Here is a 23,661-nt window from a genome sequence, read left to right as displayed (position 1 = left end):
TTTCATTATTGGAGAAAAAAGAGGAATAGTTCTGCCATACAGCTTTTTTGAGAGATGAAGTAAATAGGACTTGATGCCTGTGGAGAACAAAACATGACATAAATAGTGGTTTAAAAAGCTATGGCATATGTCACTTTGTGGTGCCTACTTGGATTTCCACTGAGAACTTTTAGAAACACAGTAACTTGAAATAAAACGAAAAGTCTCAAATGATAATTGTTGTGTCTCCATACTCACTTTGTAGATGCCAAGTTAAGTAGTTAGAGGATTTATTCCTGACAATGAGAATTTTTTTCTTTTTCTATTCTTTACAGCCACGAGCTGTCGCTGGTTTTCGAGGAACGGTACGATACGCATCAATCAATGCTCATAGAAACAGAGTGAGTATCTCAATCTATATCATATCCATCTCATGGCTGAATGCAGTTAGTAATGCAGTTGCTGTTGATTTCCTTTTTGTTGTATTCATATGTATGTATTTATTATGTAGAAATTAATACTTATAACTTTTGAGAAAGGATAATATACTTCACAGTAGTTGAGGGTAAAAAAGTTCTTGTATAAATAATAGTGGTTTTAATAGTTACCTTTGATGTTCAATTGTATTGTAAATTAGTAAATTAAAAAGGTGAAGTTACTGAGTTTTATAAAATACATAATATCCAGTATGCCATCTTAACATCATAACGCTAAAGAAATCTAAATAAAGAGCTCTTGCAGTATAGAGATTTGCAATGTTATTTTAACACACTTCAACATCTGTTTCGTTTCTCTGTATCTTCTATGGAAATTTAATTGTATGTTTCTACTTAAAATAGTTGCTGGATTTAATTATATGAACTTGTTTTGCACTGTTGATGATGTTAATTTTTATATATAATAATTTAAGTCTCTAGAACAGTAAAGAATCAGTCTTCCCTTTTGTCTTATAGGTATTTGTAAGATGCATTAGAATAATATTTCTTTTTTGCAGGAAATGGGTCGGCATGATGACCTCTGGTCCCTGTTCTACATGTTGGTGGAATTTGTGGTTGGGCAGCTGCCTTGGAGAAAAATAAAAGATAAGGTAAACCTAGAAGTGAAAACAAAGATCATGAGGGAGGTTTACTTCTGGGTTGCAAGCGAATGCTGTGATAAAGATTCCACTAAGAATCACTGGTTCATTAATTTTAACATTACATTTTCCAGTGGTTTCTAGTGTTAGTTCTCATTGCTAGTGTCATGGTATAAAAAGCAACCAAGTGTTACGAACTGTTCTAGGCAGGAAGTGGACTGTGCTTCTAGTTTGCAAATGTTTTAAAAGGCAAAAGTAAGTGTATATATGCCACTTACTTCATTTTCCTATTTTCACTTGAGTACTTTTTTATTTCACCTATCACACATTTAGTTCTTACCTATTTTGATTATTTGTGAAATGGGCATTTCTTATTAGCTGGTGAACAAAAGTGAATCAGTCAATATGCAGAAGTGCCTTTAGTCATACATCGTAGGTGAGGTATGCGAAGAAACAACATCTAATTAGCCTATTATTACTTCTTTCAACTTCTTTTGAAATTAGATTGAAACAAGGTTGCTCTCTGAAGTGGTTTATGCATTGGTAGATGACAATACATTATATAGTTAGGGTCTCTTTTTTAGTTTTGATTTACTCATCTTACACTGAACAGGATTTCCTAATCTTATGCAATATACTGTGATGACCAAATATACATGAAAAAGTGACTGAACTTCAGAAGAGTTGGTGTGTCTAATGACAGTCCTTGATATCGGGCAGCATTCAAACACAGCAGAAAATTAAATTGCTTTTCATATTGAATTTGAATATTTTGCAGGTGTACTGAGGGCACTGACAGAATCTCTTATCTTGCTCTCTGATGTAGAATGGCCTTCCTCAGTACTATTCAGTGTAATGTACTTACACTAATGGCCAGAAAGATGGGTATTGAACGGCTGTAAGGTACAAGGTAAATATGTTGTAGCAGAGAATGAAGGCATGTTAATGTTCCTTGTGTTATTTACTCCTAGGAGCAAGTGGGCTCCATTAAAGAAAGATACGAGCACAGACTTATGTTGAAACATCTTCCTCAAGAATTCAACATCTTTCTGGATCACATTTCTAATTTAGATTACTTTACAAAGCCTGATTACCAGGTAAACATTTTTACTATTTTATCTTTCTGATTTTAAATAGCAGAATTTTATGCTGTTTCATCTTCAATTTCCTTTGATTTCATTGTGTAGTCTTGGTAGTGATTATGGATTGTGCCATCACAAAGTTGTTTTAATGACCATTTAGTGTCACGGAAACTTTGCAGTTCAAAGATGTCATTTTTTTCCATTTGGGAAGAGTAAGGCAGTTACGTTTCTAAAAACAATTGACAGTTGCTTTGCAGTCAGCATTCTGTTAGGATCAGGTGCTATCATACTATTGTAGCCCCTAGTGCGTGTTCTTTCAGTTAAATCGATCAGATTGTTTTCTCAGTAATAGTCATTCTGGCAGTTTTCCAAAATCTGGAGCTCAGCACCTGCAATATATACAGCTAGAGTACAACATGCAGCCATGGTGGGTTTTTAAGACTGAGGTAGTGCCTACAGAGATCACTGGAAAATTAGTCATTTTTCTTTGTTTAAGAGAGTATTGCCTGCTGAAATGGACAGCTTCAGCTCAGTGATAAGGTGAGAGGTGCCGAGAGGATATGCTGTAGAATATGTCTTATTCACTCAGTGTTGACCCATGATTTAACAATAAATAAAACTCAAAGATAGGACTTTGTTCTGTACTGGTATGTGGAAAGCAGCAGTTGAATGCTCAGGAAAAGCAGGGAGGGAGAGACAGAGAGTTTTTTCAGTCTCACAAACTGTGGGAGAAGTTGAACTGATCTAACACCACACCACGACAAGTTGTCTGTGTGTGCCTTCCCTCTGGCTCCCAGAAACACACATTCCTGTCAGCTTCACACTTGCATTACCTCTCTGCCTCTGTGCGTTTGTTCAACTCACTAACTCAGCAAAATCACCAGGAATGGTTTTTCACCTGGGGTGCAAGCTGAACTGGTTCAACTGAATAAATAAAACATTCGGACTAACTCTGGAATTGTAACTTTGATAAGAATGATTCCTGTGTTTTACCTGGTAAGATTAACAGAGAAATCAAGATATATAAGATTTGAAATAAGAACTGAAAATCTCAGGGGATAACTAATTTCTTCTTACTAAGTAAATTTCTCTAAATGTACTGGTATGATATTCTGCACATTTACAAAAAGAAAATCAATTTTTGTGCTAAAATTTGAATGTAAAAAAATCTTATTACAAATACAGAAAATGTTCAGTGTTCCTGAAAAATAAATACCTTGATTTTTTTCCTTTTCTATTACAAATTTCCATGGAATTTATCCTATAGTTTACAATTAAGTGAGGAAAATGATTAAGAAAGGTTTGAGTGTTTTGTGTGCCTAGTTATAAAGATGAATCAAATTTATTTTTTTCTTCTATGGTAAAAATTGCTGATTGCAGAAATTTTGATGTTGCGTAGAAAAACCTTGATCGTAGACTGGTAAATATGTTTTATTTACATTATATATCCTGAATGATAAAACATATGCAGAGCCATATTTTTGCAAAACCTTTTTCTGTGGTCTGCTTGTATCTAACGCAGCACATGCACTCAGGGATTAATGTGATACTAGGACAGAGCTTCTCCATGACAGAGACAGACGAGTAATTTACATACCTCTGATTGGTCATGGAAGACTTGCAGTTGTGTAGCTGCAGCCTGAGCCTTCTGACACGGTCTTGCTCATGTGCTATAGACCAGAGCAGGGTGGTTTTATTTAAAGCGGTGAGAAAGTGCTTTACTTTCCATGGTCATTTAAGCTCTGGTCTCTGTTAATTGGTATTTGTTGTAGCAATGCTATTCATACCTTTGATATGTATCATTCTGTGTTCATATTAATGGTTAGGCACTGAACAAGAATGTACATGGTCAAGATCTCTGCTTTGAAGAGTACACAGTCGAAAAAGTTCAAGATATAGGCCCAGAATCCATGTTTGATTTGGCAATGTCAGATATGTTTATTTTATTCAGATATTTATGCACACATTGCCTCAGCCTCCTGACATCACTAAGCATTTGAGTTTGTATTTGCATTATAGCAGAAATTGTACAAAAGATTTAAAAATTACTTCAGAGAGACTGCTTAAAGTTTACAGGAAGAGGTGAATAAAGGAGACATTACATGGCACATGCAGGACAATCAGGGCATCGGGGCCAGCCAACATGGATTCATGAAAGGCAGGTCCTGCTCGACCAGCCTGGTCTCCTTCTATGACAAAGTGACCCGCTTAGTAGATGAGGGCAGGGCTGTGGATGTAGTCTATCTAGACTTCAGTAATGCATTTGACACTGTCTCCCACAGCATCCTCCTAGACAGACTGGCTGCCCGGGGCTTGGATGGGTGGACTCTTAAATGGGTTAAAAACTGGCTGGATGGCCGAGCCCAGAGAGTGGTGGTGAATGGGGCAAAGTCCAACTGGCGGCCGGTCACTAGCGGTGTTCCCCAGGGCTCAGTTCTGGGGCCGGTGCTGTTCATTATCTTTATAGATGATCTAGACGTAGGGATTGAGTGCACCCTCAGCAAGTTTGCAGATGACACCAAGCTGGGTGGGAGTGTCGATCTGCTGGAGGGTAGGAAGACCCTACAGAGGGATTCGGACAGGTTAGATAGATGGGCCGAGACCAACGGTATGAGGTTCAACAAGAACAAGTGCCGGGTCTTACACTTCGGCCACAATAACCACATGCAGCTCTACAGGCTGGGGGAAGAGTGGTTAGAAAGCAGCCCGGTGGAAAGAGACCTGGGGGTGCTGATCGACAGCCGGCTAAACATGAGCCAGCAGTGTGCCCAGGTGGCCAAGAAGGCCAATGGCATCCTGGCTTCTATTAGGAATAGTGTAGCCAGCCAGTCTAGGGAAGTGATCGTCCCTCTGTACTCGGCACTGGTGAGGCCGCATCTTGAGTACTGTGTCCAGTTCTGGGCCCCGCACTTCAAGAAAGATGTTGAGGTGTTGGAGTGAGTCCAGAGGAGGGCAACCAAGCTGGTGAAGGGTCTGGAGGGTCTGACCTACGAGGAACAGCTGAGGGAACTGGGGTTGTTTAGCCTGGAGAAGAGGAGGCTCCGAGGTGACCTTATTGCAGTCTACAACTACCTGAAGGGAGGTTGTAGTGAAGTGGGAGTCGGCCTCTTCTCCCGGGCAACTAGCGATAGAACAAGAGGACACAGCCTCAAGCTTCGCCAGGGGAGGTTCAGGTTGGACATTAGGAAGAATTTCTTTTCAGAAAGGGTTATTAGACATTGGAATGGGCTGCCCAGGGAGGTGGTGGAGTCACCATCTCTGGATGTGTTTAAGAAAAGACTGGACATGGCACTTAGTGCCATGGTCTAGTTGACAGGGTGGTGTAAGGGCAACAGTTGGACTCGATGATCCCTGAGGTCTCTTCCAACGTGGTTGATTCTGTGATTCTGTGTGATTCTGTGAGAGTATGTATGGGACAGAGTGAACTATGGCTTTGTGCAGTTCAGTAGGGTTTCAGAACTGACTGGGATAGATGGCACATCGAAAGTTCTTGAGAGTAAGGATAAAATGGATACAACCACTTTATACAAGAAAAATGATCCAAACTTCCCATCTGTTTTAAGTTGCCAAAGGGTATATGTTTTTAAAGGAGGCCAGAGAAAAAATTTCAGCATCTTAGATTGGAAGAAAGAATCAAGCCTAGAGTTTTAGCTTTTAGAAAAAAAAAAAGAAAAGATTAAAAGATTTAAAAATGTTAGAGATCATGTGAAATGGACACAGCCTTCCCACCAGTGACTAGAAGGAGGCAAAGTTTTTTCACAGGGAGAGGAAAGTAGATGCAATTTCTTTCTCTTCATGGACACAAATTGTTCTAGATGCTTTTTCATAGCATAAAATGAGGGTGGAAAGCTTCCAGGGTGACATTTCTGTGGGATCAGTGTCAGCATTAGATAAAGTAAATGATACGTGGTTCTAAATGACAGAAATGTATGAATTAGCAAATCAGTATCCTTCCCTACGTACTCCTCATTCATTTCCTTGGTTTCTAATGGTGTTACCAAATATATTCTTTTACCTTCCTCTGCTGGAGAGCCATTGGATTCTATTCTACAGCATTGTAGTCATGCCTCTGTGTGTGCGTGTCTTTTTGTCGTTCTGTGGAAGTCTATGGTGTATCTTTGCCTCTCTTTACTGATAAAAGCACAGATGTGGTTCGTTTTTTTTTTTTTTAATAAAACAGAATGTTGCATATCTTGACTTTGGAACCTTGGAACCAAGAAAAATGGTTAATATAAAGAACTGTGCCCCTTTTTTTTTTGAAAATTGTTGTCAGTCAAAATCTTAAAGAAGAGACATGTTGAAGTATTACAGGAGAGTATTTCTTAATTGCTTGGTCTCTTAAAAATGAAGCTTATTACGTTTTTTCTTCATTTTTAGCTTCTCATGTCTGTGTTTGACAATAGCATGGAAACTTTTGGGGTTATTGAAAGTGACCCTTTTGACTGGGAGAAGAGTGGAACTGACGGCTCTCTGACAACAACAACAACTTCAACCACACCTCAGTTACACACTCGTCTTACTCCAGCTGCAATTGGGTATGTATGTACATTGTGGTCACTTAAAAAGCAGCCACAGAGTACCAAAGGGAAATTATCTCAATAATTTAGGTTTTTTTCTGCAGGATGTTGAATAAATAGAGGAATAGAGGTTTGGGAGCATTTGAACTATTTTCCTTTTTAGGGTTCCTGTTTATACTATTCTGAAAGAACAGCATTGCAGTCCTAAATTTATAGCAATAAAAAATAGTAGCTCAGGAAATTGCATGTAAATTTGCTAGTCCGTGCTTTGCTAAATCATATTTTGTGAAGCTAAATGATGCGTCCTGAGTTTAACTGCCTAGAAATAAACCCATTGTTTTCTCTAAGCTTGGAATAAACTACTAGCTGCAATTTCCTTATAACTTTGAAAAACGAATGGATCTTTATAGGAAATTTGGAAATAGATTTTGGTCATGTTTAAAAGAATATTTAATGTGGTCTTTGAGACCTTCTGTAATTAAGTAAGTTGGATAAGATGTGGTGTTTAATAATGCCCATACTCATCTCAGAGGATTGGAGAATATAAAAAGTGTTTATGGGTGAGGAGGAAGACTTTGTGCCCATTCTAGGCCTTGAGTAGATCGACTTTTTATCTAAGAGTCACGGAGGTTGTGACATGGGAGTTTTGACAGTGTAGTGAGGCTGAAAAACACCAGAATTTCATGTAGAATGTATTAAATTCCCAGTATTTCAAGGTAATTAAAAAAAAAAGTGTTAAAATAAATGTCAGTCAAGATGTTAACTGGTGTTTAATATTACACAGGTATATGGTGTGCACTATTGAACACACTGAAGTTGACAGGGATTTTACATATGATTCAGTCCCATTATCACACTAAGCATCACACTGGAGTTATTGATAGTCTTGGCTGCAGTTACCAATTTTGGTGACTGTAAAGGAATGACTTTTAATTGAGCATTCACTTTTTAGCAATAGCATTGCTTCAGTTTCAGATGCTGAGCTAAACCTTGGCCATATTTAGCCCCAAGTCAATGGGACTACAGAACTTTAATTAAAATGTAATGTCTTGTTAGCTTTATGCTTATGTTTTGATTATCAATAATTGGAACAAAATAGCACTTTGATAAGAATAGTGATTAAAACTGCATTTAGTTTGCTGAGTGATCTCTCTTCCTCACACAGTATGTTTTGTTTTTCTACCAAATTTTGGGGAAAAGGAAACTATGTTATGAAAGTTGTCATTACTTTTTTTGAATAGAAAAATAGGTGTAGAAGAGTCAGGAGCAAAGCTGAGCCTGGACGTGATCTCTAACAGATTTTCTCAGAACTTGCTTCGAAAACATTCAAAAAAACAGCTTTTAAGTGATTATTTTTTGATTTACACCTTTTGTTATGTGCCTAAGTTAAAGCAGCATAAATTGTGAAATCCAAGAAGTAGGGGTTTTTTACATTAAATAATTTAGAAGATTTAGTTTTCTACAGAAGAATGCTTTTGCTTGTAATTTTTTGTTTGCTTCCTTCTTTTAATAGAGTAGAAAATACTTTAGAGTAGAAAATAATTTCAAGAAACACATTAGAGTCTCAAAATGTTTACCTTTCTGGTTTTTTTTAACTACTTTTGTAGAATTGCCAATGCCACTCCCATCCCAGGAGATTTGCTGCGAGAAAACACAGATGAAGTGTTTCCTGATGAACAGCTCAGTGATGGAGAGAATGGTATTCCAGTTGGTGTCTCACCGGAGAAACTACCTGGATCCCCTGGGCATCAGCGTCCTCAGGAAAAAGACGTTTGGGAAGAAATGGATGCAAACAGAAACAAAATAAAACTAGGGATCTGTAAGGTACTTACAAATCTTCATTTGTGAAGACCATCTTTGAACAGTTTCCTGTCCTCATAGTGCACATAAGATATAATGAATAATGCAGTCTTACTAATATTGATTAGCCAGAATGGTCTAATAAACAAGGTTTATGGTAGCTAACATGTTTTATTAGAGCGATTTACATACTGGAACAAGCAGACAAGTTTTTGGGCCTTGTGTCACTTTATCAGGTCTTTATGATGAATAGAAGATTGCTGGTAATTTGAGATTCTTTGTAGTTTATTCATATTCATGTTCTTCAGACATTATTTTGATTCTTGCTCACTGAATGAAACCAAAGCAAATTTCCTGCACCTTGCACATGTAGAAGTTAGATACCGAATATTCAAAAACCAGTTTAATGTTATACCTAAGTTGACAGGTTGCAGTGTGATTGGCAGTATCCATTTAATTAACTTGGTGGTTTTGTCTCCATAAGATATGATACCTCTGTACTGATCCAAAGAGGTTCATGGACTAGTCTTTAGAAGAGAATGTTGCTTAATTGTGAAAAGTGGTCTCTGAGAAGTGGTTCCTGTCTACCTTGCTCACAATCACAACGTTTCATACTTGGACAAATGTAGTCCTGTTTCTTGATATAAAAATGTTTTGAACATGAAGATGGATCTGGTTCTGAAATGTTCTTTAGCTAGGAGAGCTGTCTAGTTTTGAGGCTGTTACTTTGTGTTTACTAGAAAAAAATGTATTGTGGGAAAGAATAAGGCATGGTACCTATTTTCAAATGTGCTTTCTTGTTTTTTACCAGAGAGGGAGAAAGGAGATTGTTCTGGTTTAAACAAAGGCAATTTCTATTAGTTATACCTGTTGAAACTAAGGATGATCATGATTTCCCAGCTCTAAATCATGTCCAGTTAGTATACAAGATGGAATGCGGTTGGACCAAAACATAGTTCTAAGTCACAGAAATACCTAGTAGATTTAGTGTATAACAGTGTTATGTGCTCCAGAGAATCATAAAGATAGCTTGGAAGCTAACTTCTCTTTAATAAGACCACTTGACTGTAAAGCAGACGGAAGATGCTACCAAATGCTGGGTTTCAGACTATTATTAAAGAAAATTTCAGAGATGGGTGTGAAATATCAGAGTAAATTTAAGTGTGTTACTGGGTTTTTGAGACTCCTGTTCTCAGACCTACCCATAACTAGCATATTATGAGTATTTTGTTTGTTGTAGGTGTGTGCTGAAGAGCATATCTAAACTATCTTAACTATGTCATGAACTTAAGGACCGTTCAAAATACGAATTGGTTTATCACAGGCTAAAAACCTGGATGGTATTCACCATGTAGTACCTTGTCTTCCTCTGTTTTGCTTCTCCTAGTGAGTTACACTTTTACTTTACTTTTCACACAGGCTGCCACAGAGGAAGAGAACAGCCATGGGCCAGTGAATGGAATGCTTAATGCACCGAGTCTCGGTTCTCCAATTCGTGTTCGCTCAGAGACCACCCAGCTAGACAGAGATGTCCCACTGGTGCGAAAGTTACGTTCAATTCACAGCTTTGAACTGGAGAAACATCTGACATTGGAGTCAAAGCCAGATACTGATAAATTTCTTGAGACCTGGTAAAGAAATTATTTTATTCTTATGCTTAGACCTTTTCAGGATATGTAGTTAAGATACTATCATCTTTCCTCTGCTGTGTGAAAAGCAGGAATGGAGCTGCTGAGTTACGCTTATGCAAGCTACAGCAAAGTATTTACAATGTTCATAATGTTGCTTGATTAATGGATTTCACCACTTGGCAGCTTCTTTAAAAAAGATTAGTGCTAGTATACGGTTAAAGTCAGACTGCCACACTTGAGAATTTTTTATTTCAAGACCTAGTGGTGTAACCCTGGTGTTTATTACCTTTTTCTTCAGTGGGATACTCTTGACAGTCAGTACAACTCATCTTAAATAAGAATGATGACATCAGGTGCTCAATAGAGGTAACATGGGATTAGATTATATGACATGAGAGGGACAGTTTACAAGAAGTGGAGTTATTAAGTAAAGTCAGAAATCTGCCTGCATGCAGCAGGTTTAGTTATGCCCAAAGGTGTTGCACCAACATAAAAAAATCTTGATAGAAGACAGAGGTCTTAAAATGGAATTTGGAAGTAGAGAAGAGATAGATGTATGAGAACAGATTCAATCGATTTGCCTATGTATAGAAAGAATAAGGGGAGAAGGATACAGTGAAATCTTACTGAAAGGCAGAGGCTGAGTGGGGACAGTAGGAGACAGCTGAGACACTGACAGCGGCAAAATCCTTCTAAATACGTCATAGAGGGGTTAGGAATTTGAATTTGTTTGATGAAGCAAGTTATGCAAGGCATAAATAAGGAATCAATCTAAACAATAACATTCTTTTTGAAAGCATCTACTAACTGCTGCTGGAGACATCTGTTTCTTCTGTTCTGCTTTGAGTCTCTGGTTTGTAGCATAAATTGAGTACAGTGGACATCTGGTGGTAGCCTCACCACTGAGTTGGTATCCACTCATTGTTCTCCCTTCTGATAATTACATTTGCAATACAATATGATACAATTACACTTACAGTATGTGCAAGTTTCTAAGACCATCTGCCCATTTTTACTTGACATCAGAGTTATTTGTCTCAAATTGTGGATCTTTCAACCATTGTAGATTGCTCTAAAATATGACAGCAAATTTTTATATAAATCTAGTTTTCCTCTACTGAAAAAACTCAAATGTAGCTTATATTATTTAATTAATTCTTAACTAATTCAGATATTAACTTCTTTTCTTAAGTTTGGAGAAGATGCAGAAAGACTTGAATGCTGCAGCAGAGACTCCTGTTGCTGCTGTTCCTCCTCTTTCTCAGAAAACGCCCATTCCTGCTCCCGTGACTGCCCGCAGGGACCATGTTTGGCACTATGACGAAGAGTACCTTCCAGATGCTTCAAAGCCTGTGTCAGCTAGTTCTCCGGAACATGTTGATGGTGTTATTAGCAATGGATTTGTAGCTGTCAACTTAAGCTCCTGCAGGCAGGAGGTTGATTCTAAGGAATGGGTGATAATCAATAAAGAACGGGACTTGCAGGACTTCAGGACAAATGAGGCTTTAGGACACAAAACGACTGGAAGTCCCTCAGATGAAGAGCCGGAGGTACTACAAGTTCTAGAGGAGTCCCCTCCAGAAGAGCAGCCCAGAGAGGGTGGTTGGGCAGGAAACAGTGTCCATGCCAAGAACCAAACCTCAGGGATGGAGTTTGTTCTAGCCATGGAGTGTCATCCTGCTGCTTCCGAACAGCTTACAGATAAATTGGAACTTCTGTCCGGAGCTGCTGGACAACTTCTTGCAGCCACCCCTACAAGTCCTATGGAAGCTCAAGCAGAAGGAGCACTCACTCCGGTAAGAGAAATGGTCGCTGTTTTATTGAACCTCTCTTTATTCAGAATTATATGAGGAGATAGTAAGGGAAAAGGCAGTGACTAAAATGCCATAGCATAGCAGAAATTCCTAGTTTCATCAGATGTGGGACTTGATTCTTGAGGAATGATCTTCCATTCCTCAAGAATTCCACTTCAGTTACACGAGTGTTTATATTCTCCCATGGAAGTGGCTATTAGTTCTGCAAGTATGATCCACAGAACTGGCCTCAATAAAAAAATAAAGTAATTATATATTTATTGTTTTATATATATGTGTATGAAGAAGCTCCTTATGCAGTGATTCCTAATTAGTGAGAGATACACATGCAAATATATATTTATTATATTTGCAGTACATAAACATAAAATTACAATGAAAATGTAAAATACTGTGCTACAATGTTTCTTGTGTTTCAGGAAAAGCCTAACTGGCTGAAATTAAAGAAACAGAGTTACTTGCTCCTCATCATCATTGATGTAGTGTTTTCTTTTGGAATTCCCTTTGTTTCTTCCTGTTCCTTCTGAAATTGCTAATGATTCTTATACAAACAACTCATTGGCTTTTAAAAATTGTTGTTACTTCTCACTTCCAAGATAATTTTGCAACTACTGCTTTGCTCCCAGAGTTTTCTCTTCACTAAGATTGCTTTGCTTCCATTGCATCCTCTTATTTTTCTGTTTCTCCATCTTTTCTAAAGAATTCTTATTTGCACAGTTTTTTAACATTTACTTTTTGTCTCCTCTGTCACTGATTCTAAGCAAAGACTTGTTTGCCTTTACTTAAGGAGGAAGAGAGATTAATGATTAAGTGACTGGGAATCAGCTCCTGGTTTTATTTCTCTGCTTTTCTCAGTAGATATTGTGTCATCTGTGATATAAAGGACAATTCTTTCAAGCTGCTTTGAGCCAAGAAACCTGGCTGTACTTCTCCCTCACTTATCACCACTTCTTGTGAAAGATACAGCCAGTTCATTAGAAAAAAGAGCTTGTCACCAACCACTCATTTATTATAAGGTGTAGAATATCCTTTATGGTGAAAATGAACTACTCAATGTAATTAATTGTAGCTGTACAGTAAAATTTCAAATACACCTAGGTTCTCATGGAAAATGCAAGATCGTATCTTTCATACAAGATTTTATTTAGATATCATACTTTCTGAATTATGTAGCTTACAGAAGATTCATTTTGCATGATTCAAAATACAGAACTGTGTTAAACAACAGAAGATTTTTGAGATTTAAGTTGAAATATTAGCTGCATGAAAGAGTTTTTGATGGGTTAGAAACTTGAAGAGGTGAAAAATTAATTTAAATCGCTCAGTTGTTCAATTTTTGTATTTTAATGTTAGTTTTAGTAAAACAGACAAGAAACAGTAACACTTAGTCCTGTACAAAATACTCATTATCAGGTGTTTTTATTTTGAAAGCCATTAGAAAACAGTATGCAAATACACTATCCCAAGTTTATACAAACTTGGCTCTTTTGGGGAAAATAGCTATTTTACTTAAAACTGAAAGTAGATGTGATATAAATGTCATGTACTACAGTGCAAATAATGGGCAGTATCTTTATCTGGAAAGGAATAAGCTTCTGAGCAGTGGAGCAGAAATAGTTATAAACAAGGTCAATTAATTATCAGATGTATTGGAAGGAATACTGGTTGCAGTAGACACTGGGGTGAGATTATATTTTAGTCTGGCTTTGCAAGCAGCTAAGGGAGATTTGTCATGACCTCAAAAATGGGGGGAATTAATATGGTTTATATTATCCTGGAAGGGCAAGTAGTGCTGTGAGGGCAAGATGAATGGCAGGAAGGAACTTGCTATTTTGAAGGTGAATCATGAACTGAACTGGGAATAAAGAAAATGGAAATTATTTGGCTGATTTAGAAACTGGGAACAGAGTTTGTCTATACAGTGTGTCTATTCCAACTGTGGTGGCAATTTGTGGTAGTCTTCCATCTACTTCATTAGCCCTTGAAAGCCAAACAAAGCCCAGGAGGATATGTGGGGGTGAGTTGTTCTTTCTGTCCTTTGTTGATGGTATTCCACTTCATAAAAGATACTTAAATATTCCTTGAGGTGGGTACCGGAACCTAGCTGTTCTTACAGATGAGTGTCCTAGTCACTTCACAGGGAGACAGTATATATATATGCCCCTTCATACAGTAGATCTCTCTGTTCCAGAGTCCTGGTGACCTTAGGGAGGTGTTTGGTAGAGTCCTTTTCCTTCTTCCTCAAAGCATTTACACACCTGAAACTGTTCTTTGAATGTGATCCTTGTTTGTGGATCAGATGTTCTTGTTCTTTAGTAATTTTATCTAGGTAGCGCCTTCCTGACAATACAAATAATGGGCAAAGGGTAGTATTTTACTTTTCTGCTGATTTAATTATATTGCACCAGTTACTAAGAGCAGACATGGATCCGAGAATGTAAGTTTAGGACCATAAATCAAATGACTTTAGTGTTACTAAAAGGGGTTAACAATATATGTTGAAATTATAGTAGTATAACAGCCTAATATAATTGCTGAAACCGTTTAGTCATTTCAAAGAGCTCGAAACTCTAGGACATGAGAGCATTCAAGGTCATTGTGCTTATGAATATACCTCCCATATGGATTTCTAGTGACCTGCTTCACTGTCACTTAGGAGAAAGTAGGATGAATTATGTTCTTTAAACTTATTCTGTTTGTTAAATATGCAAACAGCTACTTCAATGGTGAATGAATAAAATAGTTTTCCTGTTTTATATATCGTTTTTTTTTTCATTTTTACTTTTATGATTCTTTTTTATTCTTTATTTGTTTCACAGCTTTATTACTCACTATTTAAGTAGTAAGTAGTAGCAAGGATGTTTCTGTATGAGAAACTAAAGGTTCATATACTCACCCATAATTTTATTTTCTCCTGAAGGAAAAAAATTGCTGGTCTGCAGTCCTTCCATTTGTAGATAAATGTTCTTCCTGAAACTGTGTGTGTACATGGACCTCCTGTAATTGATGCTAATATCACTTCTTGCCTGTTTCATGCAGTATCAGCATTCTAATAAGAATATAAAGTTGTAGCAGTTCAGGAAGGAAACAAGAGAGAAAAATGTGTAAGTTATTGTCTTGGGCATTAGCAAGCTTCAGGCATAAAAAATTACAACAAATTGTGCTATCTATTATGAAAAAACCCTACAGGTAAGAGGACTAATTTTCCTGTTATCAATCATGGTTTTCCAGTTGCAGTACTGATTCTGTGTGCTGCCAGCAAATACAGTTTGATCTGGCTCAGTCACAGGCACGTGGTCACATTTCTGTTGAACTATTCAGAGCATGCTAGGGTATATAAGCTAACTTCATGCTTTCATAATGGCTTTATGTTGACTTTGGCTGCAGGAGGACAGACAGTACCTGGTTTGCTGTAATAATCTGCTGGTATGAAGTTAATCTGTCAAAAGAATTTGAACTAATCTCGACTAATGGTGATTTTATACTGGAGCAGCACGTTGCATCATACAGCTCTAGTTTTATTTTCCTTGGTCTGGTACTAAGAGCCTAAAGCTGGACTTGCTGTGTTGTTGAACCATGACCTCATTACTTTACCGTGTTCGTATTAAATTGCAGTGAAGTTCATACAATGCATGCACAAAACTTTGCAACGTATGTTTGTCAAGCAGCTATTTCAGCAGAGAAATAATAATAGAGTTGAAGTAATTGAATATGTAACAGCTAATTCCATTTTCATCTTCAGTTTAAATTAAACAACATTTTGCTCTGGTCACACTTGGTTGACAACCTAATACCATATATATAGAGAGATGCATGGTTATAGATGATGTTTGACAGTGTGAATCTGTTTATTTTTATTATTTAGAAATATTGCTGAAATTAGCATTTTGTACATTGAGGTACTATTACGTTTTAGCAAAAATCTGCTCTTAAATTTCCATTTATTTCCGAGTTCTAAGTCGTTTATTTTCATGTACCTTCTATCCTCAGTTGTTGCTTTTTTGAGACACTGAAAATACATTTTTTTCCAGTTGAGAGACAGCTATGCATTATGGGAACTGAAGCTTTAGGATTGACACAATTGAAAATACCTTTTCCTTGGAAACTGAAATGCTTGATAGATGCTCTCTGTTTCCAAGGAATACAGGTTAGAATTGCAAATACCATGGTAGGAAACAGAAAATCACCTTCATGAAGCTTGCAAAACATTTCCGTATCTCTGCCCTTCATGGTTTTGTCTAAATATACTTGGAACAAAGAATTGCAAACTGTATATAGCAATCTCATTTACAGGTATTTAGATGTGTCGCCATCAGATATTTATTCAGCGCTGGAAAAGGTCTTGAAAAGAATCAGTTGATTTCAGAGTTGTATGTCAAAACTATAGATTTATTAGAATCATCAATAACCAGTTTGAAAATGTACTTTCTCTAAATTATTAGTTTGGAACCCTTTGACTTTACAGTTCCTGTTCCTTTTTTTTTTTTTTTTTTCCTCTTTTCTAAATGCTTGAGTGATATAGTTCAAGATGAAGCAATTGTTCATGAATTCTCCAGGCCAGTGTATCCTTCTAGTTCAATCCCATATTGAGGAAATTTCATCAAAATTATTTAGTACTAATCTTACTGATTAATCCTGTCAGCTACCGTTCTTAATGTATGCTGCTATAGCCGCAGTTGTAGAGTCCCATTTGTAGAGCCTGCAGTGGGTGTATACGGTAAAAATATAGTGATCTCAGAAACCAGTGTTGTTGCACGGATGTGCTAAGCTTTTGCAAGGACCAGTCAACAATCAACTAGTTTGTGTACGCAATGTCCTTGGAACAGACTGTGTTAGTTTATTAAATTTGCCCTAGATTGTTACTGCCTGGGTGAGTGAAGGTAGGAGCCAGCTGCAGAAAGGATGCTCACTTTTGATTTTGATACTGGGTTTTTAAAAACTGATGAAAAATGTGAAGGTTAGACTTAAGATGCCTCCTAAATTATCAGCTTTTAGCCTGTGAGGGAGTTGTGAATATGGTCTTCTCAGAAAATGCATATAGGCAAGACGTAAACAAAAATTATTAAAACATTGATTTTTAAACCTTATTTTCTTCCCCACCATGTTGTTCTCACAGCTCAACTCATCTCACATGCTGCATTTCTCCACTCCAAGAATTTCAAGTCCCATCCTCCGCACTATGAGCCCTATAGCCTATCTATCCATCCACTCGGACCCTCTGAAAGAGGCTGGTTTACCAAGGAGTCAGTCAACTGAGAGCCACTCGTCATCCTCCCGCTCAACTGGTCGTAGGCAGCTTCCTGTCATTCTCTGTGGCAACAAGTTCCCCCCTGTCATTCGCATGTCAAAAGCACAACTTCAGCAGGTGAATAAGCCTTGTCTTCATAAAAGTGACTGCATTGGAGCAGTCATCTGCAAAGTTTAATGTTTTCAGTTGCTCTGCACAGTCCGGTAGTAGGCATATGCTAGTCATACTGCTATACACAACATCCTAAAAATGATTTTGAAAGATCAAGTTAGGGAATAAGAATGGATCTTGTTCAGAAATAGAGTCAGGAATACTCTATGAGGAAGATATATTGTTCCACTTAGCAAAGGTAAAATTAGGGAGAGGAATATTTAAAGAGCTATTATTCAGCTTATGATCTGAAGCACCAAGCATCTCTGGATGTTCTGGAAGATAGATTCACTTCCTCAGAGGGATTTTCTCTTGAAAAAGGTAGGATTATAAAATCTAGAAAACAGATTTTTGCTTCTTTCAAAACTAAGATTAAAATCTCTCTTTTTTTAATGTGTTCCTATAATCAGTACCAGGTGAATTTTGAATTGGGAACACATATGAAAATTTGGACTACCTTAAATGATTTTAATGTGAGAAAAAAGGGATCTAGAGATAGTCAAATTGCTACTTTGGGAATGAACAAATAATGAATTGTTCCACCACTTGCAGTATACAAAACAAAGGTGGGAATTATCAGCAGTTATAGCTAATGGAAAATGTCACTAGAGAAAGGGGACTTTTCATAGTTTTGTATTCCCAGTTTCATTTCAAGATGAAAAAGATGAAGGCTTAGAATCATAATTGAAATTAACCATAATTTGTGTATTATCACAAAAATATTGAGATCTGCCACACAGCATAAGCTTGCATTGATTGGTAAAGCAGTATGACATAGCATTAATGCATAAGATCGTAACATATCATCATCATTTTACCATTAATATTTCATTTGGATTATATTTTTTTTGCCTTTTATTTCCAATGTATTTGTCAGTATAAATATTTTTATGTGAAAGACTTTTTTTTTTTTTTCAGTGAAGCATGCACAGGAGTATTGATATTAAAAGTAGTTCTTCAACATTAGCTTCTTTCAAACTTCCATAGGATCAGTGGTGAGTGATAATAAGGCAAACAAAGTAGCTAGTGTACTTATGTCAGCATTTTGTCTGTTAACTCAAAAAGCAGTGGTTTTTTCCTGCAACTCCTGGCTGCTTTTTATCTGAATGTAAAAAAATAGTTCTGCCCTCGATGTATGGAAATGGACAAACAGTAGCTCCCAGATGTTCATGGTTGTGAGCTTGATGGGGTACCAAATTACCACATTCTTCATGATGAGTGGCGTATTGACTAGGGAAAAGGACTTAGGAGAAATTAACTCATTAAAAGTTAAGCTTCAGTATTTTTCAGGATTAGTTTGTGTCCCAGGATGCAAAATGACCTGATTTTTTTTTTTTGCCTGTATAGCTACAATTTAAATTTTCCAATCGGAATGTATTGCAGGTATAATTCGCAAACTGCTCACAATACTCAAAGAAAGTAGGTTGGCACAGAAGGTTGTCTCTGGCTTCCTTTAGTACCCAACAAATGCATACAGCTGCAATATTAATAGAGGCTGCAAAGCGATATACTTTCTTGTCATGTGAAAAATAATTGGTATTGTGCCAGGTGCTGCTACTGAGTGGGGTGAGGATTATATGTAGCCTACTCAGCCTCTTCTTTCTTTTTACCTGGTAAGTCCATGACTGCTTTGTTCCTTTTCAAGATGTGATTTTGAAAGTCCTGACTCTGTTGAGAATTGAACTTCCAGTTTTTCATTTGCTATAGAAACTACAAGCACGTGATTCTTTAGTTCATTCCAACAATGAAGGCCTCGTGTACTTTATGGCTCACTGAAGAACTGAAATACTTTTGCAAGTCCTTCTCTTTTCTACAGTGCAGTAATGTTAGGTACTTAGCAAGCTAGAAGTTCCAGTAGCATGAAAGATGAATATGTGTGTTAATAACCTAAAGCTTTTCTCTAGTTAAATATTAAAAAGAATTTTAATGTCATTCTATATTATTCTGTATAAATATTTGGTACTGAATATATTTTCATTTATTTCCGGCCGTTTGCAATTTGGTTCAGCATTCGTAACTAATGAAGTGCAGAGGTCAGGGATCTGTGCTGTTGAATTTATTTTCATGTGTTAAAAAATAAAAAATGATACCTTTGTTCCTGAAATCAAGCAAAGCGATCTTCTTTCCTGATTGTTGATGAGTGAGGGTTCAGGAACTGTAACCCATCAGTTTGACATCAGATAGAGGAGGTAATGAAATTTCTGTATATTCTCTGCTCACTAGCGCAGAGAGGTTATAGGATGTAAGTCTTGTCTTTGTTTGATAAAGAGAACTCCTCACTTGACATACCTATATTATGGAAGAGAATTGGAGTATTTTGCTTCAAGTCTCCTTAGTTATTCACATTGAGCAGAAAGACAGAGTCTGGCGGCATTAGAGCTGACAAAAACCAGAATGAATTCTTTGACTGTACTTGAATCTGAAGAGTGGGGCTAGAGTGCTATTAGCAGCCTTTTCCTCTGTAACTTGGTCAAATTGTACAGCAAATCCTCTTGAAATGTAACCTTTTTCTTTCTTTCTGTAAATTTTTCAGCCACCTAAGTTCTCTGAACTCTGCTTATTACAGGAACTGTATAGAGTGTTGTGTGAGGTCAATGGAAAAGGTGATGTGAGTGCAGCAACTACTGGCCAGGGTTGTGTATGAAGAGATTGCTTAGGTGGACATTGTACTAAATGTGTAACTGTGTCTTGAGAAAAAATCAAAATCAGTGACCTCAGGTTTCGATCTCTATGGTTTCTCAGCTCTAGTTCTTAATAAGATAGTGAACACCTCTTCTAGCCACGGCAGCCATATAGAATACTTCTAAACTGGCTGCCATACAATAAGATTCAGCCCTTAACAAAGGTGGATTCCAGTTTTGTGTGTCATTCTGGCATATTTTCATTTTTCAGTGTGCTCAAGGGGGCTAGTTTTAATGATTTTGTGGTTATTCATTGTGTTAGGGAAGGATAGTCTGTGTCTCTCGGGTTAAGCAATTGGAATTAGTTGGCACTTACACAAATATTTTCTTTTATATGTCTTAATTTTCTCCAACTTCTACCTTACTGGAACATTTTAAAAATTATTTTATAGTTAAATAGTTATATTATTAGTTATAAAATGCTCTGAAATCTTCCCACACAAGATGCTATGGAAATGCAAACCATCATATTCATATTCATATCCAAGATGAGAAATAATATACTGATCTGAGTTGAAAAATCTACCTTAATTTTTAAGCATCTCACTGGAATTCAGGGACCGGTGGAAGAATAAGGTAAGACTTCTTGACGTGTTCAAGGGGTATTTAGAGAAGGAATGCATATACCTTATAATTGTCATTTCATTTTGGATGTTTTAGGTTTATGAGCCAGGAATGCACGTAAATGTTGTAAATTTTGCCATTTTTATGAACTAATTTTGGCAGGTTTCACTAGTCTGCAATAGCAAGAGATGAATGTTTACATTGGTTTTCTCATTTAACAATCCTTTTAGAACCACAAATAAACAAACAAAACCCCAAAGATGCTCCTCTGTTTTTACAGTGTTCTTTTAAAATTATTTTTATTTTGTCAGTGGCATTAAATTCAAGTTATCATGTGCATTAGGATTGCCTTAGAACTCTGCTAGCTAAAACTCTGCTTCAGCATTGTACCTATCCATTCAAAATGTCAGGAATGGATATATTTGTCCAAAATCCTCTTCAGAATTTCAGTTTCAAGACATGGTACATTATCAAATAGATGTGTCCTGGAAGGAAAAGAGGGAAAAGCTTTTATTTGTTCAATGAGTCTGTTTTTTTTTAGTGCTGCCACGGTTGAAGTTGGCTGTAGCAAAAAGGGTTCTGATTTCAGGGTTTACAGAACTGTTATGCCCCCATTCCCTATCCTGATGGAAACTATATTGGGTCAGCATGAGGTTTAAGTTAGGTTTTTCCTAAGAGGCTGCTAATACTGTTTACAACATTGGGTTTAATTAAGGTAGAAATTTCAAAGAGTTAGTCCAGCTCATAGCTACTGGAACTGTTTCATACACAGTAGATTTGATTTTGTTAAGTAGGGAAAATGTGCAGAAGTATACCATCTCATTCATGGCACGGTGACTGTGAATAACTGTTAATTTTGCGATAAATTTGGGCCTGAAAATTAAATTGCTGTGATGTTACAGCCTTTACTCATCATCAGAGGAAGTAAGTGTTTGGTAATGCTTATGACCAGATTCAAAGGCAAGCTCACATTCAGAATTCTTACTGTTTTCAGTTGTTACTGTTAGGTTCTTGAAAGGCAATTGACCTGTGCTCACTGCTACAGTGTCAATATTTTCTTCATTAGTAATTTTCTCTGGAGTATGTCGATTTTTCAGACAAAACCACGTAGGATGAGGAATAGCAGGAAGCATTATTTTAGAAGGACAAAGAGGAAGACGCACATAAGCTCATGAGTTATTCCCGTTCTTTTAAGCAACTGGATTTTATATTGATAATGATGTTTCTTGGACAATTTTCATCTGCACACTCTCTTTCTAATGCAAACAATTAAATGTTTTATTTGTTGCTTTTATCCAAGTGGCAGAGGCAATTGCTTGATACGTAGAAATCTAAATGCGTCCTCCGAGGCTTAGTAGGGTCTTTTGTCTGAAGGAGAGAAATTCTTCAAGTGTGCTTTTTTCACATCTGCCTTTGGTGTAAAGAAGAATTAAAAATTACAGCATGTTAGGTTAGCTGTTCTTTCAATGGAAGCTTTCTAAGTTGTAAATTAAGGAATTAACAGTTGAGGACAAGAAGTCAGTATGAACATCTTAATTTTTTTCAAATAGTGTGTTGCCTGTAAAGAGCACACCCGTTTTTAGTGACAGAACCCTTTTAGCCATTCTCCTTCTGCAGGTTTCTCTATCAGAAGCAGAAGAAAAGTCATAGTGAAGGTCAGGACAATAAATTAGCCTTGGTAATAGCATCCACATACACTGCTCATGTAGGAAAAAAAAACTATTACAAGTTATTCATTGTTTTAAATGTTCATGTTTTCTGGAATTGACAGTACTTTCACGATTCCCAAAATTCATGACCATATGGTTCATCTATTCTTATCTGTCCTTGAAGTGGTCAATTTTAAAAAATTTTTTTTAAAATGCCAATCTCATCCTAAACATACGTGATTTAGTACATTTTTCTAGCATCATAATTTCGTTAGCCTAGAATAAGTAAAGATATTTCAAGAAGCCTAAATGGTCTGTGGGATTTCCCATGGAGTGCTGATCAACTCTGGTGTCAACAATTATTTCCATAATGACAATTCATACAGTAATTTTGAAATAAATAGGTGGTTACAATTCAGAGCATAATGCTCAAGGACTAATGATTATTTCTCTTGTAATTAAGGTATAACTGATCTAATTAATATAATAAATATTGTATATATATAATTGCAGATATTATTTATAATATCATCCATAAGATAATCTTTAATTAAGATATATTTCTCTCTTAAAATCTTTTGTCTGCTATCATTAAAATCACAATCTAGTCCAACTAGAATTAAAGGAAAAAAAAGTCTTTATTTGGAGTTTGTGAATTTATCAGCATCTTAGCATTTTCTCCTGGTTAGATAGATCTGTCATATGGAAAGAAGAGAGAACTTTTTAAAATAGGGAAAATAAGGAAACCACTAAAATTAGGAAAAGTGCTAAGTGGAGGTCTCTGATATTTCTAAGCTACCACTATGTAATTTTTGAAAACTGGTTCAGTTTCAAATTATTATTAAAATTTCTAGTATTTGGCAATTCTGCGCTATTGCTCTACATGAACTACAGGTAGATGTATGTAATTGTTACCTAGCTACAAATGTATAGCTGGTCTGACTGCTTTCAGGCAGCTTCTAAACACAGAACACGATATCTGTAGAGAGCTCACAAATTAACTAAAGTGACGCTACCTTATTGGTATATTTAATCTTAATAATACCAGGCTAGCAACCAAAACAGTATCAGAATAAACTGATAGTGTCCTTGTAAGTATTTTTAAGGAGCTTAAATACCTCACTGGCAACATGTATTTTACTGTAGATCACTTGAGTGCTTGAATGGCATCAGCTGTGTTGTAACTACTTCATGGAGCTGTGCTTTACATTTATCATCACTCCTGTTCACAGAGGCAGAACTATGTAACATAACAGGCTGCCAAAAGTTTTAGGTATTTTGTTTTTAAAAGATAAGCTGGATTCCAATCACATCTTTGTGTCTGCAAACTTTGCGACTATAAAACCTTGTGTGCAGAGGAGAGAATACATAAAAAAAATTTTAAGAAAAGAGAAAGACCCTTAGTATAGACAGGACTCCTATCTCTAGGTCTGTCTTCTCTAAAGGATGTCTATTAAGCATGCTTATAAGG

General features: G+C 36.6%; 1 protein-coding gene across 1 annotated transcript in view; it reads left to right on the top strand.

Annotated features, from left to right (window-relative positions):
* The window catches only part of TTBK2 (tau tubulin kinase 2), a 107,961-nt gene that overhangs the window by 64,515 nt on the left and 19,785 nt on the right, over nucleotides 1–23,661 (top strand). Inside the window, exons 7-13 of the mRNA XM_068398631.1 lie at nucleotides 315–380; nucleotides 974–1,066; nucleotides 2,026–2,151; nucleotides 6,514–6,671; nucleotides 8,261–8,477; nucleotides 9,873–10,084; nucleotides 11,277–11,880. Of these exons, the coding sequence (XP_068254732.1) occupies nucleotides 315–380; nucleotides 974–1,066; nucleotides 2,026–2,151; nucleotides 6,514–6,671; nucleotides 8,261–8,477; nucleotides 9,873–10,084; nucleotides 11,277–11,880 (1,476 nt within the window). The remainder of the gene's footprint in view (nucleotides 1–314; nucleotides 381–973; nucleotides 1,067–2,025; nucleotides 2,152–6,513; nucleotides 6,672–8,260; nucleotides 8,478–9,872; nucleotides 10,085–11,276; nucleotides 11,881–23,661) is intronic.

This window comes from Nyctibius grandis, chromosome 4 (assembly GCF_013368605.1).
Source record: "Nyctibius grandis isolate bNycGra1 chromosome 4, bNycGra1.pri, whole genome shotgun sequence".
NCBI lineage: Eukaryota > Metazoa > Chordata > Aves > Nyctibiiformes > Nyctibiidae > Nyctibius > Nyctibius grandis.
This window is presented reverse-complemented; position numbering and strand designations above follow the sequence as displayed.